This window comes from Myxocyprinus asiaticus, chromosome 19, assembly GCF_019703515.2.
Source record: "Myxocyprinus asiaticus isolate MX2 ecotype Aquarium Trade chromosome 19, UBuf_Myxa_2, whole genome shotgun sequence".
NCBI classification, from domain to species: Eukaryota; Metazoa; Chordata; class Actinopteri; order Cypriniformes; family Catostomidae; genus Myxocyprinus; species Myxocyprinus asiaticus.
In genome coordinates this window covers 10,557,277-10,573,879 of record NC_059362.1, presented here as the reverse complement: position 1 = coordinate 10,573,879, position 16,603 = coordinate 10,557,277, and the positions used below count along the sequence as shown (strand labels likewise).

At 37.2% G+C, this 16,603-nt stretch overlaps 1 protein-coding gene across 1 annotated transcript in view; it reads left to right on the top strand.

Annotated features, from left to right (window-relative positions):
• LOC127410313 (E3 UFM1-protein ligase 1) overlaps nucleotides 1-15,243 on the top strand; it is a 32,495-nt gene extending 17,252 nt beyond the window's left edge. Inside the window, exons 12-19 of the mRNA XM_051645512.1 lie at nucleotides 207-329; nucleotides 4,405-4,525; nucleotides 4,711-4,877; nucleotides 6,759-6,886; nucleotides 8,554-8,634; nucleotides 8,746-8,831; nucleotides 9,161-9,341; nucleotides 13,364-15,243. Coding sequence (XP_051501472.1) covers nucleotides 207-329; nucleotides 4,405-4,525; nucleotides 4,711-4,877; nucleotides 6,759-6,886; nucleotides 8,554-8,634; nucleotides 8,746-8,831; nucleotides 9,161-9,341; nucleotides 13,364-13,582 — 1,106 coding nt within the window. The 3' untranslated portion in view covers nucleotides 13,583-15,243. The remainder of the gene's footprint in view (nucleotides 1-206; nucleotides 330-4,404; nucleotides 4,526-4,710; nucleotides 4,878-6,758; nucleotides 6,887-8,553; nucleotides 8,635-8,745; nucleotides 8,832-9,160; nucleotides 9,342-13,363) is intronic.
• Nucleotides 15,244-16,603: the final 1,360 nt, after the last annotated feature.

The window sequence follows — 16,603 nt, the reverse complement described above, 5'->3', positions numbered from 1 at the left end:
CTTGTCATTGCATAGAAAACAGTTCCATTCTTCCACGAAGAAAGAATGTCATATGGGTTTGGAAAGACAGTAGCGAGGGTAAATGACAACAAAATTGTCATCTTTGGGCAAACTATTCCAGTTGTAAGACAAACTGTTACAGTAATGTATAATAATACTGTTCATAAGGAGTGTGTTTTTGGCTCTATGTGCTCACTGTCACTCAGAGGGCAGCGGGAGCGTGAAAGGAGGTGGAGGTGGGAATGCCCGAGAGATCCGAATCCGAAAAACAAAAAAGAAAGGCAGGAAGGATGAAGACAGCGATGATGAGACAACACGTGTCTCTCAGGGTATGAACACAGATACTGAGATTGCTGTGTGCTTGTACAAACACAGACCAAAAAAAACCCTGTACTGATCTACCCTTTGATGGAGTTTGTAATGGCACTTTGAAAACAATCGCTGTAGTGTGTGTACATGGGCAGTTGACATATAATTACAGTAATTTCGACACTATGTGAACACAGCATAAAATTATGAGATGTTATTTGTTTCAATGGTAACACGCATAACGCCGAAAAGGCATTGTTGATTAGAACAGCAAAATATTTCATCAAACTAGGCTGAGGCTGCTGCAATACTGGTCCTTACTAATAAATACAGAATACAGAATTTGTCCATAAAACTAAAATCATCTACTCGTATCATCTTTTTTTTTTTTTTTTTTGCGGTTTCTAGTAGAATGTGAAAATTGTCTTTGCAATTAGGGTCTGTTTACAAAAATAGACTGGTCATGAATTTACCCATTACTTTCTATGCAATTTTGTCACCAATTATTTAGTCTCATAGAGTGCATCACAAACTCCATTTCTAATTAGGTTATCTTTTGAAATTGAATGTATAATGTAAAATGCTGCCAATCAGGACCCCAACAAGATAAACAGAAAACATTTTCTAGCTTGTAAGTTAAGAAGAGTTTTTTTTTTCTCTTGGTATTAAATAAAGTTACAATGTTTTCAATCCAGCGCCTCGACAAAATGGAATGAGAGGTTTTCAGCATTGATAACCATAAGATAATTTGAAGCTTAACTTATTTGTGTGGATGCTGTAAAACAACATCATCAAAAATTTAATATACATGTGCTAAATAAATGATTTAAATTGGTGAAAACCATAAAAGATATATTGTAGACAGTTAATATGGTGCTTAATTTTTAAACCATTTTAAATAAATAATTAAAATGATAAAAGCAATAAGTTAGCTACACCATCAACAAATATTTACTTACCGTTTATACAAATACATAACCCTCTACTGATATGTTGGAGAAACAGCCGCCATTGGCTCCTAAATTTTAGTTTTTACTCAAACATTTGCATTTGTCAGCGTAATGCAACTGAAAAGATATTAAGCAAACTGGGAAAGGGGCATCTTCACATATACAGTGGCAAGAAAAATTATGTGAACCCTTTGGAATTAGCTGGTTTTCTGCATTAATTGGTCATAAAATGTGATCTCATCTTCATCAAAGTCACAAATATAGACAAACACAATGTGCTTAAGGTAACAACACACAAACATTATAATCTTTCATGTCTTTATTGAACACATCCCATTAAACATTCACAATGCTGCAGAAAAAGTAAGTGAACCCTTGTATTTGTATTTAATAATTGGTCGATCCTCCTTTGGCAACAATAACCTCAACCAATCGTTTCCGGTAGCTGCAAATTAGACCTGCACAATGTTCAGAAGGAATTTTGGACCATTCTTCCTTACAGAACTGCTTCAGCCCAGCCATATTCTTAGTATGTCTGGTATGAACATTTCTCTTGAGGTCATTCCACAGCATCTCTATTGGGATAAAGTCTGGGCTCTGACTGGGCCACTCCAAAAGGTGGATTTTCTTTTTATGAAGCCATTCTGTAGTGGATTTACTGTACTTTGAAGTTTAGGGTCACTGTCCTGCTGCATCACCCAACTTCTACTGAGCTCCAAGACCCAAAACAGCCCCAAATCATGATGCTCCCTCCACCGTACTTCACCGTTGGGATGATGTTTTTATGTTTGTATGCAGTGCCCTTTTTACGCCATATATAGTTCAGCGTGTTCTTCCCAAACAATTCAACTTTAGATTCATCAGTCCACAAAACATTTTCCCAGCAGCATTGTGGAGTGTCAAGGTGGTCTTTGGCAAACTTCAGGCACGCAGCAATGTTTTTGTTGGAAAGCAGCGGCTTCCTTCGCGGTGTCCTGCCATGGACACCATGCCTGTTTAATGTTTTCTGTATAGTAGACTCGTGAACAGAGATGTTAACCAGTTCCAATGATTCATTCAAGTTTTTAGCTGTCACTCTAGGGTTCTTTTTTACCTCACTGAGCATACTGCGGTGTACCCTTTGAGTCATCTTGGCTGGACGGCCACTTCTAGGGAGAGTAGCCACAGTACTTAATCTACATAGTCTCGATTTATAGACAGTTACAGTCTTAATGTGGACAGATGAATATCTAAGCTCTTCAAGATAACTTTGTAACCCTTTTTAGATGCAAAGCTAAAAGGGGTTACAAAGTTATCTTGAAGAGCTTAGATATTAAACTAAGAAAAAAAGAGATCTCAGAAGACCTACAGTCAAGAATTTAAAGCAACAATTCTTGATTGTAGGTCTTCTGAGATCTCTTTTTTTTTTTTGCAAGGCAAGGTCCACATCAACAGATGCTTCTTGTGAATAGCAAACTCAAAATGTTTGAGTGCTTTTTATGAGACAGAGTAGCTCCAATCACGTTTCATTAATTGGATGCCAAGTTTGCCATCATCTGACTCTAATTAGCTTTTTGTTGACATAATTAGCCTAGGGGTTCACAATCTTTTTCCAACCTACACTGTGAATGTTTGAATGATGTATTCAATATGCACAAGAACAATACAATAATTTGTGTTAGTTGAAACAGATTGTGTCTGTTCATTATTGTAACTTAAATGAAGGTCAATTCAGATTTTAAGACAAATTTATACATAAATGCAGGTAATTCCAAAGGGTTCACATACATTTTCTTGCCACGGTATATAGTATTCATATATATAACTTCACATGCTATAGAGTGGATATTTTATTTCATATTTCTGTTTTTTTTTTTTTAATCATCACATTTTAGCATTTTAGCAATTTTACATGTCATAAAATTGCATTTACAATAATGAAACGAGCTGTTTTCACTATTTGAAATTTCATAAACATTTTTAAAACAAAATATTCACACGGTTTGAACCCAGTAGTGAAAATAGAATTCCACATATAACATTTAAGTGCTACTATAGTAAAAGTACTGTGTAAATAAATAAATAAAATTATATTAGGTTTATGGGGCAGGGCATTACACAGGTTTTTACCAAACCCCTGTATATACTCTATTTGTTAAATTCAATATTTACAGTGTTTTGAAGTTAAAATATTTCATATTGTATGATTGCCCCTTTAAATATTTATATATTTACACATTTATTACACTTACTACATAACAAAATTTCGTTACATGTTTGTTTATATGCATCATTTTTATGTATTTACATAAGTATTTACATTGATTTTACATTGATATGTATAACAAGCGCTAAAATGGTACAAAAACCGTACCAGCAGTTCCACGAGCAAATGTTTACGGTTGAATGAGCGCATCACACATTAACGAGAGAGAAGTTGCATGGTTGTTTTTACCTCATTAGTGCAATGTGTGGTTAGAATTTATGTTTCTTTTTTCTTTTTGATCAACAACTGACTCTAAACCACAGATTTATTTAAAGAGACATTAGATATATGAAATGAAAATGGAGTGTGTGGATCTGATCTTTGGACACACATTACACAGAACACAGATTTAAAGCAAACGTTCCTCACATGTGTTTAAATATGCATAACTTGCGTCTACAAAAGTTCTCAAATTCAGATCTTCAAACTCTTGAGTTTGCAACACTTTTTACCTTCCTAGAGATGTTCAAAAGGCATGTTACACTGGTCTGTAGCCATGCTGGAAATCAGAGAATGTTGTAAAAACACTCCATGGAAAAGTTAAAGCAAAACAGAGTTGAAGTCGTTAAATGCCATGTTAATGTAACTATGGTATATCATGTCTCAGGATGCACTGTGGCAAAATAAGGTACGTTTCCTTCAGTGCACGCTCATGAGACACAGCATGCAGTGAAAGGATCTCTGTGCTAAAGTTCTTCTTCGCCTCTAAACAACTCAATCACTGGCGAATGAAATCTGAATATTAACTAGCCAGTGGCTAAACTTTTTTTAGTCGCATACAGCAAAATTTGGTGGCATATGCGAGTGATGTACTCTCAGTGTAGAGGGCTGATACATTTTAACCATGTCTGTTTGTCAACTTCCCACATGTTGATTTGTCTGGGAATGCATGTGTCACAGGTAGAAATAAGCCAGCAGAGGTGCCCTTCCTGTCAGTGGAGGAGATCATGGAGGTGCTGGAGGAGAAGGTGTGTGACAGCACTGAAGAGATGCTGCAGGAACTTGCGGAGCTGTTAATAAGGTTCAAAACATTTAGTATTGACATTAACGGAAATTGACACTAGACGAAATTCACTGCTTCAGTATTTTCATAATGTGGAATACACGCCTGAGGTCGTTGTTTTCCCTGGCTCTGCTTTAGACCATGTCAACGTAGTTCGGAAAAGTGACGTTGTAGAACCTCATGGAAAATTTTTTCCCCCCCAGACCTTTGTCAAAAACATACCAGGAAGTGGTCCGAACAGCTTTCATGTCCTCTAGTTCGACCGTAGCAGGGGGGAGTCGAAAGAAAAACGTGAAGGACCTTCAGGAGGAAATAACCAACTTGTACAACAACATCCGCCTCTTTGAGAAAGGAAGCAAACTCTTTTCAGGTTTGTCTGCTCTCTCTCTGTAACTTGAAATGTTTGAGTATTTAAAAAAAAATTTCTCTCCCCTTTTTCTCCCCAAGTTGGAATGCCCAATTCCCAATAAGTCCTCGTGGAGGCGTAGTGACACGCCTCAATCCGGGTGGTGGAGGACGAATCTCATTTGGCTCCGTGTCTGAGACAGTCAATTCGCGAATCTTATCACGTGGCTTGTTGAGCGCGTTAATCCACGCACAACTCACCACGCGCCCCACCGAGAGCGAGAACCACATTAGAGTGACCGCAAGGAGTTTACCCCATGTGACTCTACCCTCCCTAGCAACCGGGCCAGTTTGGTTGCTTAGGAGGCTGGAGTCACTCAGCACGCCCTGGATTCGAACTCACGACTCCAGGGGTGGTAGTCAGCGTCTTTACTCGCAGAGCTACCCAGGCCCCGAAATGTTTTGAGTATTAAATAATGACACAACTTCACTTCCTAGTATGACACAATTCTCAAAAATGTCAAGAAATTGATTTTAAAATGAATTTCATCTTTATTCTTCTAAGGAAACGATTTACTGCTTCATTACTCTTAGGCCCATTTACACTTTGCATTAGCATGCGTTTCATATCTGGATAGTGACTGGATATTCTCTAGCTGGACTGCATTTAAACCTTGCAGTCAAATGTGTCTCCACTGTGATCGGATAGAGATTTGATAAAAGTTACCCACACAAAATGGAAATGCTACTTACATATTACATCATCAGAGGCGATCTCAATACAAAGTCCGAACGGTTTTCCACTAACTTGAGAACCGTTCGATGATTTAACTGACCACGTTAATTCATAACCAGCCCACAAACAAACATTGCATCGCGGCCTTTGCTTACAACGAAACCGGTGCCGTTGAGAAGTCCAATGCAGATTAACAAGCTGGTAATAGATCATAATATATTAATGTTTTGAATCACAATACACTTAAACGTAAAGAATAAAGTACACTTAGTCATGCTGTTCATCCCAAGAAACCTTCGAAAAAAGACTGGATTAAAAATATAAATAAACTTCTGCCACTTTCCATGCATCCAACACCCATGTGCACCGTTCCATTCCGAAGTGATCGTCCCTATGCCCTATTCCCATCATAGACAATTACCTACACTGTGGGTGCTTTAAAGGGCTGAAAGGTAATAATGGTCATACGCAACTCTCCTTTTAAGTGATTCTTAATGGAAGTTATGTTTGGATCGACCATACAGCATGGATTGTTGTTCCTTCTAAGGAGCCCTGGGAAGGTGCGCTGATCCTATGTTGCAGGAGGGTGCATTGTGAGTCACAAGTTGTGAGTCACATGTTTCTGGGTCCATTAAGCCGGAAGAGAGACTGCAGATTTTAAATGATTATAACTTCTGAAAACAAATTTCGTCAACGTATAGAAGAACACTAGCATATAGCTGTTTTTTTTTTTTTCTTTTAAAGCAGCAACACTAATTTTGACTAATACTTTGGAAGCCTGTGTCACAAGCAAAGCTTAATGTGTTAAAGTGACTGAAAGAAAACGTAAAAATCCCATATCCACACAGGCACAAGGGTTTTTGTTTTTGTGTGTTTATTTTAAATATTGGGGAATTTTTTTATTTTTTTTGTAATGTGTGTTTACAAATGTATTTTACATGAAACCATCTTGAGGCTCTAAAATGTCATCTGTTGTTTCAGAGAACAGTGCAGAAAATAAAAGCATCTCAGCGCCTCTAAAAGGTGCATGCTCTATCTGCGGTGGTGTGAATGCGTCAAGCACAAACAAGACTAGACTGCAAAAAACAGCACAGATGTTGAACACATTTTTGCAGTGTTTCTCTCTGTCACTCTATAATCTAACACTTCTGTTTTTTTTGGACGTCCTAGATGAGACCCAGGCGAACATTGCCAGGCATGTTTTGAAGACTGTGTGCACAGATGTTACCAATGTTCTGCTGAGCTTTGTGGCGGCTGAGCACATGTCCACAGACTCCACGGCTGCCATCACCAGTGAGGTCCGATCAACTGTTATTCTGGGGACTTGATTTTAGCCATCAGGGTTTAATAATATTTTTCACCACCTGCACTGACTTTTTTTTTACATCCAGGGGTTAAATTGGGTTAGATCTCTTTTTACCTTCAATTTAAAAAAGTTTGTTGTCAATCCAATCTATCCAAATATTCAAGCCTATTTTTGTTTGATCAATTTTGCATGATTTATTAAAAGTTGTATCTGCAGGCAGGTTTAACTTTAAAAATGGGACAGCTCACATCAAAACCAGGAATCATACCACTGAACTAACGCATACTGTATAAACTATAGTTAGATTTGTTTATTTATCTGTATATGAGTGTCATTTCTGATTGTTCATTTATTGTATTTTTCTTCTTCTAGAAAATAGATGTATTAAGTACCAATTTAGCCCATTGATACATCAGCAGGAAAAGGAGATAGACAGCGCTAGTAATAACCTATTTAACGCATTAATTTAGTGTGATTATTTATAAAAAAATGTATGCAATTAATCATGTCCACAGACTGTAATATGGAATATTTATACCACCCCTTAAACTCTATGGACTCACCGGCGGGTCCATATGGGGCACATATCACGAAAAAAGTTTACGCTTAAAACTTTGAAATCTCTGAATACACAAGTCAGGCATATGAGGTATCATTTGGAAGCTTAGAATCTGAACTTTACAGAGAATACCATCACTTTAGCATTTGTTACGTAAAATAACAAAATAAGGCCTGAAAATATTTGCGTCGCAAATTAGCGCACAAAGTAAAATATGATTTCTGAAGTCATCAAATACAAACATCTCTTTTATGCTCCGAACATTGCTGTTAGCCCTAAGTAGCCAAAACCTTTATATTTGCTCTGATCTTAGGCAGTTTTCTAAAACAATTGCCATTTTTTACTTGTCTGTGAGCTTGGTTGGCTGAATAATCCAATGTAATTTCTTAGATGTCCAGAACAAAATATGCCAGCAGGACAAGCATGCTAAACAAATCATTAGAAAAATATTTATTCGACTATTGATGATACGATGTTATATATCTTCGCAAAGGGGAGGATCAGTTTTCTAATGACACCAAGATTGAGCTTCTAGTCCACTCAGAGACCGAGATATTCAATGAAACAACAAGTGTGGTGCATGAACTGAAAATTAGACTGAAGGTCTATGGACGAGCACGTCTGTGAGGGCTTAAATGCATTAGAGCGTCAACTACATTTCAGATCTGTATATTGTGTTGGAATGTGATAGAGAAATTTTTTTTTTTTTCTAGTGCTTTCTGCCATCTTGTGGAATGAAATAGAGTTAACAGAACCAGAATTACATGCTTACCAATTTAGGACAACAACAACAACAAAAAAAGAATGTTGTTTTTAAGAAGCTTTATTTTTAGCATACAATACAATATTATTTATGACAAATTGAAGACTTTTTTTATTTGGGGGGTTTTCTGAAAATGAGACCTAGTTTTTTGCAAGTAGTCTACAGTATGGGTTTAATACAAGTTGAGCTCAATCAACAGCATTTGTGGCATAATATTGATTACCACAAAAATCTATTTTGACTTACCCCATCTGTGAGTGTGCGTGTAAATGCCTGCATATTTGTTTTGTTTTTTCTTGTTTTCATGTGTGTGCCTGTGTTTATTACTGATTTGCAGGTAAGGCTGAAGATTCTGGCAAAGCTCTCAGATGAAGTTAAAGCTCCTCTGATGAAGTTACACAACAGTCTCAATGGAAAAGTGCGTTTGATGACAGAAAATCTGTCTCTCTTATGATTTGATCATCGCTCAGCTGTCAGTTAACACAAAAGAGGAACAAAAGAACAGAAATTCTCTTTCTGGCTTTTACAGAGCATCGAAGACTTTTTGTCATGTTTGGAGACGAGTGCAGAAGAGTGTGGGCTCCTTCTGAAGAAAGGGGATAAAAAAAGAGAAAGGTAGCATATATTTCCGTTCCCTGCACAACACTGCTTCTGTATTGCTCTCAAGTGTTTATTCATCTATCTTTTTTTTTTCTGTTTATCAAATAACAACAAGATCTAAGTAGTCAAGACATGTTTTGTATTGCTTTTCAGACTGCAAAAGTTAACACGTTAAATTAATGCATTAATGATTGCTTAAAATACACAAAGAGAAATAGCAGCTCTTTGAAACTGCATTAAAACTGATTGCACTTAAAGGGGAAAAAAATACATGGCTATAAACAGGTAAATTCAGGCTTATGTTACAAAATAATTTCATGGTTGATGTATGATTGTGTGTGCAGGCAGGCTCTCTTTGTGCACCGTCAAGCCCTGTTGGAGCAGCTGAGAGATGCAGAGGACCCTGCACTTGTGTTGCATCTGACCAGCGTCTTGCTCTTCCAGAACGCCACACATTACATGCTACATGCACCGGGACGCTGTGTGCCACACATCATAGGCAGCCTACAAGGCAAGATTCCAGAGGTAACCAACTAAACCCTAAATATTAAACATGTTTTAAACATATTTTCTCCTTATATATGATGTGGTTGAAGTCTGCGATGTAGGAATATTTTGGGTATTTAAAAATAGTAATGATGATTACCTAGTTTGTAAATTGTGCCAAACAAAAGTGCCGTCTCATGCAGGGAACACTCCAAACCTTAAGTAAGGGAGAGATGTGGCTTTGTGTATTCATTGTCGTGTCAAAATTACTGCTTTATTATACATGACACAGTTAATAAATGACTTTTATTGATGTACTATTTTAGCTTATCTTCTGTTTATTTGAATTAGATCAGATACAGTTGTTTGAGGGGAATTTTACACTGTAATATGGTCATGCTACAATGTGCCCTGCACCTGATACAACGTTGCAACATTTCATTTTCCTTTTTCTAGTTAGACGGCGAAAAAAGCGTACACTGTATTCATAAAACAAGACCACATATTTGTACCAGACATGATAAAAGAAAAATACTTTGAACCCCAAGTGTATTTACACTAACTTAAGAAAACCAAAACGTTTTAGTTTATGTCCCGCTCTCCCCTTCAGCCTCCGTGAACATCATTCCACAGAATTTGCCAAGATGAATGTAGGCTAAGTGAAAATACGATAGGTAGGCTAAAGACCCCCTTACATAAGAAACACACACACAGATACAGTTCACTTTTACCAGTTTTGTAATGACTCATTATAGCTTTTTAGTTCGCCACAGAGCTTGCAAACTTACGACAGGCTGACTGTTTGTTCATACATTCATTTTCTTAACCCTATAAAAGGCAAGAATATAATGATACAGAAAATTTGTTTATTGCTATTTTCCAACACATTAGGTTCCAAATTATACATTTCTGTTATTCTCTAAAAATAGCTTTTATTTTCAATTTACAGCTTGTAGAAATCATGATTGAAAAGATGACATTTGCCTCGATGCTTCTCAATGCTTCATCGCAGCGCAACTGTTAGCATACAATGTGTATATTACTAATACATTTTATTTGTAAAGTTGAAAAAGTGCTTAAGGCATACAGAAAAAAATGGCAGTGCTAGTCCAAAAAAAAAGAAAACAACAAATAAGCGACAAATGAATAATCATTTTTATTTGTAATAAATGCTTATGTCTGAAGAAAAAAATTATAGTTTTACCTTATCGGTGTAGTTAGTTTTCTTTATTTTTAAAAGAAATTACAAATGCGATTACTGAATCGAATGCACAACGTAACTGTTGCAGTGCGGTATCATTGAAAATTTGTTTTTTTTAAATATAATTTAACTGTTATTTAATATTAATATATATTTTTTTTTTTTTGAGAATTATCACTTTCATTTTCAATCTTTTTCGTCCTTGGGAGACATTTCAGTTGGAAGACAGTAGCCAAAAACACAAACAATTAACATCGAACAAAACAAAAATGACCTTATGAACTATTTATAAAAGTAGGCCTATCTGCCTGAATAAAATTAATAAAATTGGCTATCATGCAAATAGAGAGACAACAAACTTTTGCCACCTGTGCAGAGGATTAAATTAACCGTCAGTTTAGTTTTACCGTACGCAAATTATTTGTTTATATGATGATGAAAAAGCGGGCTTCTCAAGGGAAAAGACACGGTTATCAGTAAACTCAAGACGCTTTAAATTAGGTGATGTCACTTTGGTCTTTACGATTGCGCCAGGATGTGTGTGAATGCGAGCACAGATTACGGGAAAGTGCTTGCAGTGTGAATGAACAAATTTTGCAGTCCCAAAACAGTTGCCGGAACGACTTTGCTCGGGATTAATACCAGGATCTCTGTGTGAAAGGAATTTAATTGTGTATTGTTAAAGGATAGCAAAATAAATATGCTTATTAACTTTTAAAAGAAAGGAGAAATATTTCCCATATATTGTCTAATTATTAACATGCTTTAGATGAAACATAGAAACATAATAAAAGTTATTACATTATATTTATTTTATAAAACATTATTATAATCGGAAATCTATGGTTTATAGTGAAGAAATATCTATATGTTCTTTCTGAACTATCGGCAAAACAAGTTTTTACTTGGTTCTGTTAGCCTGTGTGATTATGTCGGACATGTAACAGTTTGATGAATAAAGTCTGAGAAATGTAATATATAAAAATGAATACTACCACAGACATCAGTCTTTATGTGGACCAATAATTTAAGCAGTAAAGTAAATACTCATATTTGACTTCAATATCATCATATTCAATATTCAAACCTAATATAAGCAGGTTTTGATTGAACACGTTACTTACTGTCAAAATACAGTGGCAAGAAAAAGTATGTGAACCCTTTGGAATTACCTGAATTTATTTATCAATTTGCCTTAAAATGTATTTTGATCATCTAAGTTACAAAAGTGAAAAATACATAATCTGTTTGAACTAATAACACACAAATTATTGTATTGTTATACATATTAAATACATCATACAAACATTCATAGTGTAGGTTGGAAAAAGTATGTGAACCCCTAGGCTAATGACGTCAACAAAAGCGAAGTAGAGTCAGGTGTTGGCAAACCTGGGCATCCAATTAATGAAACTATACTGAAGTTGTGACTTATAAAAAGCAGTTAAACATTGAGTTTGCTTTTCACAAAAAGCATCTGCTGATGTCTTCCAAAAAAACAGAGATCTCTGAAGTCCTACAATCAAGAATTGTTGCTTTGTATAAAGCTGGAAAGGGTTACAAAGTTATCTTGAAGAGCTTAGATATTCATCTGTCCACAGTTAGATAAATTGTCTAATAAATGGAGACGATTTAGTACTGTAGGTGCTCTCCCTAGAAGTGGCCGTCAAATGGCACACCGCAGAATGCTCAATGAGGTAAAAAAGAACCCTAAAGTGACAGCTAAAGACTTGAAGGTATAATTGGAACTGGTTAACCTCTCTGTTCATGAGTCTACTATACAGAAAACATTAAAAACAGGCATGGTTTCCATGGCAGGACACCACGATGGAAGCCGCTGCTTTCCAAACAGAAACAGTGCTGCGTGCCTGAACTTTGCCAATGACCACCTAGAAACTCCAAAACGCTGCTGGGAAAATGTTTTGTGGACTGATGAAACTAAGGTTGAATTGTTTGGGAAGAATATGCAGCACTATGTATGGCATTAAAAGGGCATTGCATACCAACATGAAAACATCATCCCAACGGTGAAGTACGGTGGAGGGAGCATCATGATTTGGGGCTTCTTTGTTGCTTAGGAACATGGACTGCTTGCCATCATTGAGGGAAAAATGAATTCCCAAGTTTATCAAGATATCCTACATGATGTCAGGGTGGCTGTGCGCCAGCTGAAGCTCAGTAAAAGTTGGGTGATGCAGCAGGACAATGACCCTAAACATCAAAGTAAATCCACAACAGAATGGCTTCAAAAAAAGAAAATCCACTTTTTGGAGTGGCCCAGTCAAAGCCCAGACCTTAACCCAATAGAGATGCTGTGAAATGACCTCAAAAGAGCTGTTCATACCAGACATACTAAGAATATGGCTGAGCTGAAGCAGTTCTGTAAGGAAGAATGGTCTAAAATTCCTTCTGAACATTGTGCAGGTCTAATTTGCAGCTACCGGAAATGCTTGCTTGAGGTTATTGCTGCCAAAGGAGGATTGACCAGTTATTAAATCGAAAGGGTTCACTTACTTTTTCCACAGCACTGTGAATGTTTCATGGGATGTGTTCAATAAAGACATGAAAGATTATAATGTTTGTGTGTTGTTAGCTTAAGCACATTGTACCAGTATCTTGCTCTTCCAGAATCTTACATTGTAAGATGAGATCTCATACTTAATATTTTGTCAATAAATATCCTTTTTAGCTAGTCTGGGAACTTTTACCTTTATGCATGTTCGTGTCCGGTGCCAAGCACGAGCCCTCATTTATCTTGACAAAACCCTTTCTGTATTACACACATTTCAACAGTGAATATACAGAAACGTATTTGATTAATCTAATTATCCCTGAGTGTATGCATGCCTGTATTCCTTAGGACCAGCACAGGCTGCTGTCTCAGTACCAGAGTCTGGTGGTGAAGCAGCTGGTCGGACAGGGTCATGGCCAGGAAAAGAAGAGTGATCTGGGGGAGGCAGCCAGAGACAGACCTGCCATTACCGATGACGTGGAAGGCCTTAAGAAAGAGCTCCACAGTCTCACCAAGGACATTAAAGACCTTGTTCTTACTCAGAGAAAACCATCCATCACAGAGTAACACAGTTATATATATATGAAAACATGAGAAAACCTCAGACGTTAATTTGTCCTGCCACATGATGTATTAGAGATCTATTCGATTTTAAATGGGTGAAATAAAATGTCTGAATTGAACGGTTCAACACATTTCTTATATTACAAGCCGCAGTTACATTTGAAGTGTTTAGAAAACTTTGGAAAAGGCCAGAAATGTTGTATTGATCTGATAATCAGAGAGCTTTGCTTAAACTGTCCTATTGATGGGCATAGCAACCATTCTATCTACAATTTGCAAAATTGTAGCTACGTAAAACAACTTTTAAACCAAGATCACCTACCAGTATCTGCCTTTCCGCAAGGCAGTTAGAGTGAACGTCACATAATGCTATTAGTAACAATGACCTAACTCTGTGCGCTGTGCCGCTAAACTTCCTGAAGAAAGAAGACGTCTTTAACAAAAAAATTAAATAAAATGCATTTTTGTATTCATAGTTGTCCAACAACAAAGTTTTAGGCCTAAGTTAGACACTTTTATGACAAAAATGTTAGTGACTGAAGTTTCTGGAAAGTTTCATTTTGAAGCTTTCAAATGGTATATCATATGAGTGTTTCTCATTTTAGCCAGTGTTATGCTGATTAAGAGAGGCAGATCAGATTTATAATGTGTCTGACTCCCTCCCATTTTTCAGATCGTTCCTACACCCCTGCCTATCATCCTGTCCTTTCATGTTTTCAGATTGAGTGCATGGTTCAGCTCACACAAGTTCCCTTCTGTGAATGAAGGGGTCTTCTTCTAGTGGTTGTGCACTCAGATGTAATTTTTTTTAATCTTTAAAAAATTGAATTTTAATGGTGTTGGGGGGCCTGGGTAGGTCAGTGGTAAAAGACGCTGGCTACCACCCCTGGAGTTCACTAGTTCGAATCCCAGGGTGTGCTGAGTGACTCCAGCCAGGTCTCCTAAGCAACCAAATTGGCCCAGTTGCTAGGGTGGGTAGAGTCACATGGGGTAACCTCCTCGTGGTCGCTATAATGTGGTTCTTTCTCGGTGGGGCGTGTGGTGAGTTGAGCGTGGATGCCGCGGTGGATGGCGTGAAGCCTCCACACGCGCTATGTCTCCGTGGCAACGCGCTCAACAAGCCACGTGATAAGATGCGCGGGTTGACGGTCTCAGACGCGGAGGCAACTGAGATTCGTCCTCCGCCACCTGGATTGAGGCGAATCACTATGCTACCACGAGGACTTAAAAGTGCACTGGGAATTGGGCATTCCAAATTGGGTGAAAAAAAAAAAAAAACATTTTAATGGTGTTGGTGTAAAACATTTATCAATTTACATGTATTTTTTGGGCAGGGACCCAGGTTCAATTCAACTGATCCAACAGCCCTTCTCTCCCTAAACTTTACATGTATTTTGTATATTTTGTATACTTTATTTACCATATGTCATATTTTGCCTTTATGGAATGAAATTTGTTTGGACATAATGCTATTCTGTGAACACAGAGAACTAAACAAATCAAATCCCATGTAATAAAAAATATATATATATAATCAAGATTAGAATAAAAACAACAGAATCCAAATGTCACTTAACTGCATGGACCATAGAAAAACAAGAAACACATCAAATAAATGCCTATACACACACAAAAAAAAAAGCCTCAAAGTGATTTTATATGTCCCCAACATGACTAATTTCTTCAGTTTTACATAAAATTTATCTGACACACACACACACACACACAGACAGACAGACAGTATATGTTATATAGTTATATATATATATATATATATATATATATATATACACAGTACTGTGCAAAAGTCTTCGGCAGATGAGATGTTTCACAAAACATCTGACTTAAGATAGTCATTTATGAGTTGCAAGTTTGAATCCAGGGCGTGCTGAGTGACTTCAGTCAGGCTTCCTAAGCAACAAATTGGCCCGGTTGCTAGGGTGGGTAGAGTCATGTTGGGTTAACCTCCTCGTGGTCGCTATAATGTGGTTCTCGCGCTCGGTGGGGCGCGTGGTGAGTTGTGCATGAATGCTGTGGAGAATAATGTGAGCCTCCACACGCACTATGTCTCCGCGGTAAAGTGCTCAACAAGCCACGTGATGCGATGCGCGTATTGACGGCCTCAGACGCAGAGGCAACTGAGATAAGTCCTCTGCCACCCGGATTGAGGCGAGTCACTACGCCACCATGAGGACTTAGAGCGCATTGGGAATTGGGCATTCCAAATAGGGGAGAAACCCCCCCCCCCCCCCCCCCCCCAAAAAAGATATTTATATCTTCAGCTTTAGTGTATCAATAGGAAATATAAATTTTAGATTCCCAAACATTCCTTTTGCAAATAGAAAAGAACAGGGAGCCTTGCAACAGATGACATTGCGCCCACAGAGCCCCCCACTGGACATCGAGTCAGTCTGGGATTACACAAAGAGACAGAAGCAATTGAGACAGTCTAAATAAAAGAACTGTGGCGAATTCTCCAAGAAGCTTGAAACATCTTCCAACAACCAAGAAAAAAAACTGTGTCCAGGTGTCCCTAAGAGAATTGGAGCTGTTTTGAAGGCAAAGGTGGTCACACCAAATATTGATTTAGCTTGTTTTATGTTTATTGGATTTTGTATGTTGTTAATTGATAAATGAAAACTATTTATGGCATTCATTTTGAAGACATTCTCATGATGCAACATTTTTAACAAGTGCCTAAAACTTTTGCACAGTACTGTCTGTATATGTCAGTGGACACATTACTGATTTATATTGTAAAATTATGCTGGTTAGCTAACTTTAAGGTAGCAATAGCATACATTAGCACGCCAAATGCGAAATGGTATTTGCTATTTGAATAACACAACATACATGTGTGGTGTGTTTTTGTGTACCCGTCCTCTACCGAAGCAAAAGCTACTCTCTTCACCACAATGACTGCATATCAGAATCAGTTCTAAATAGCAAAATAACATGAAACACTATTAAGTCTCCCCCTTTTTTATCTTGCTCAAAAAATACATAAAATCACTTCATTTCAAT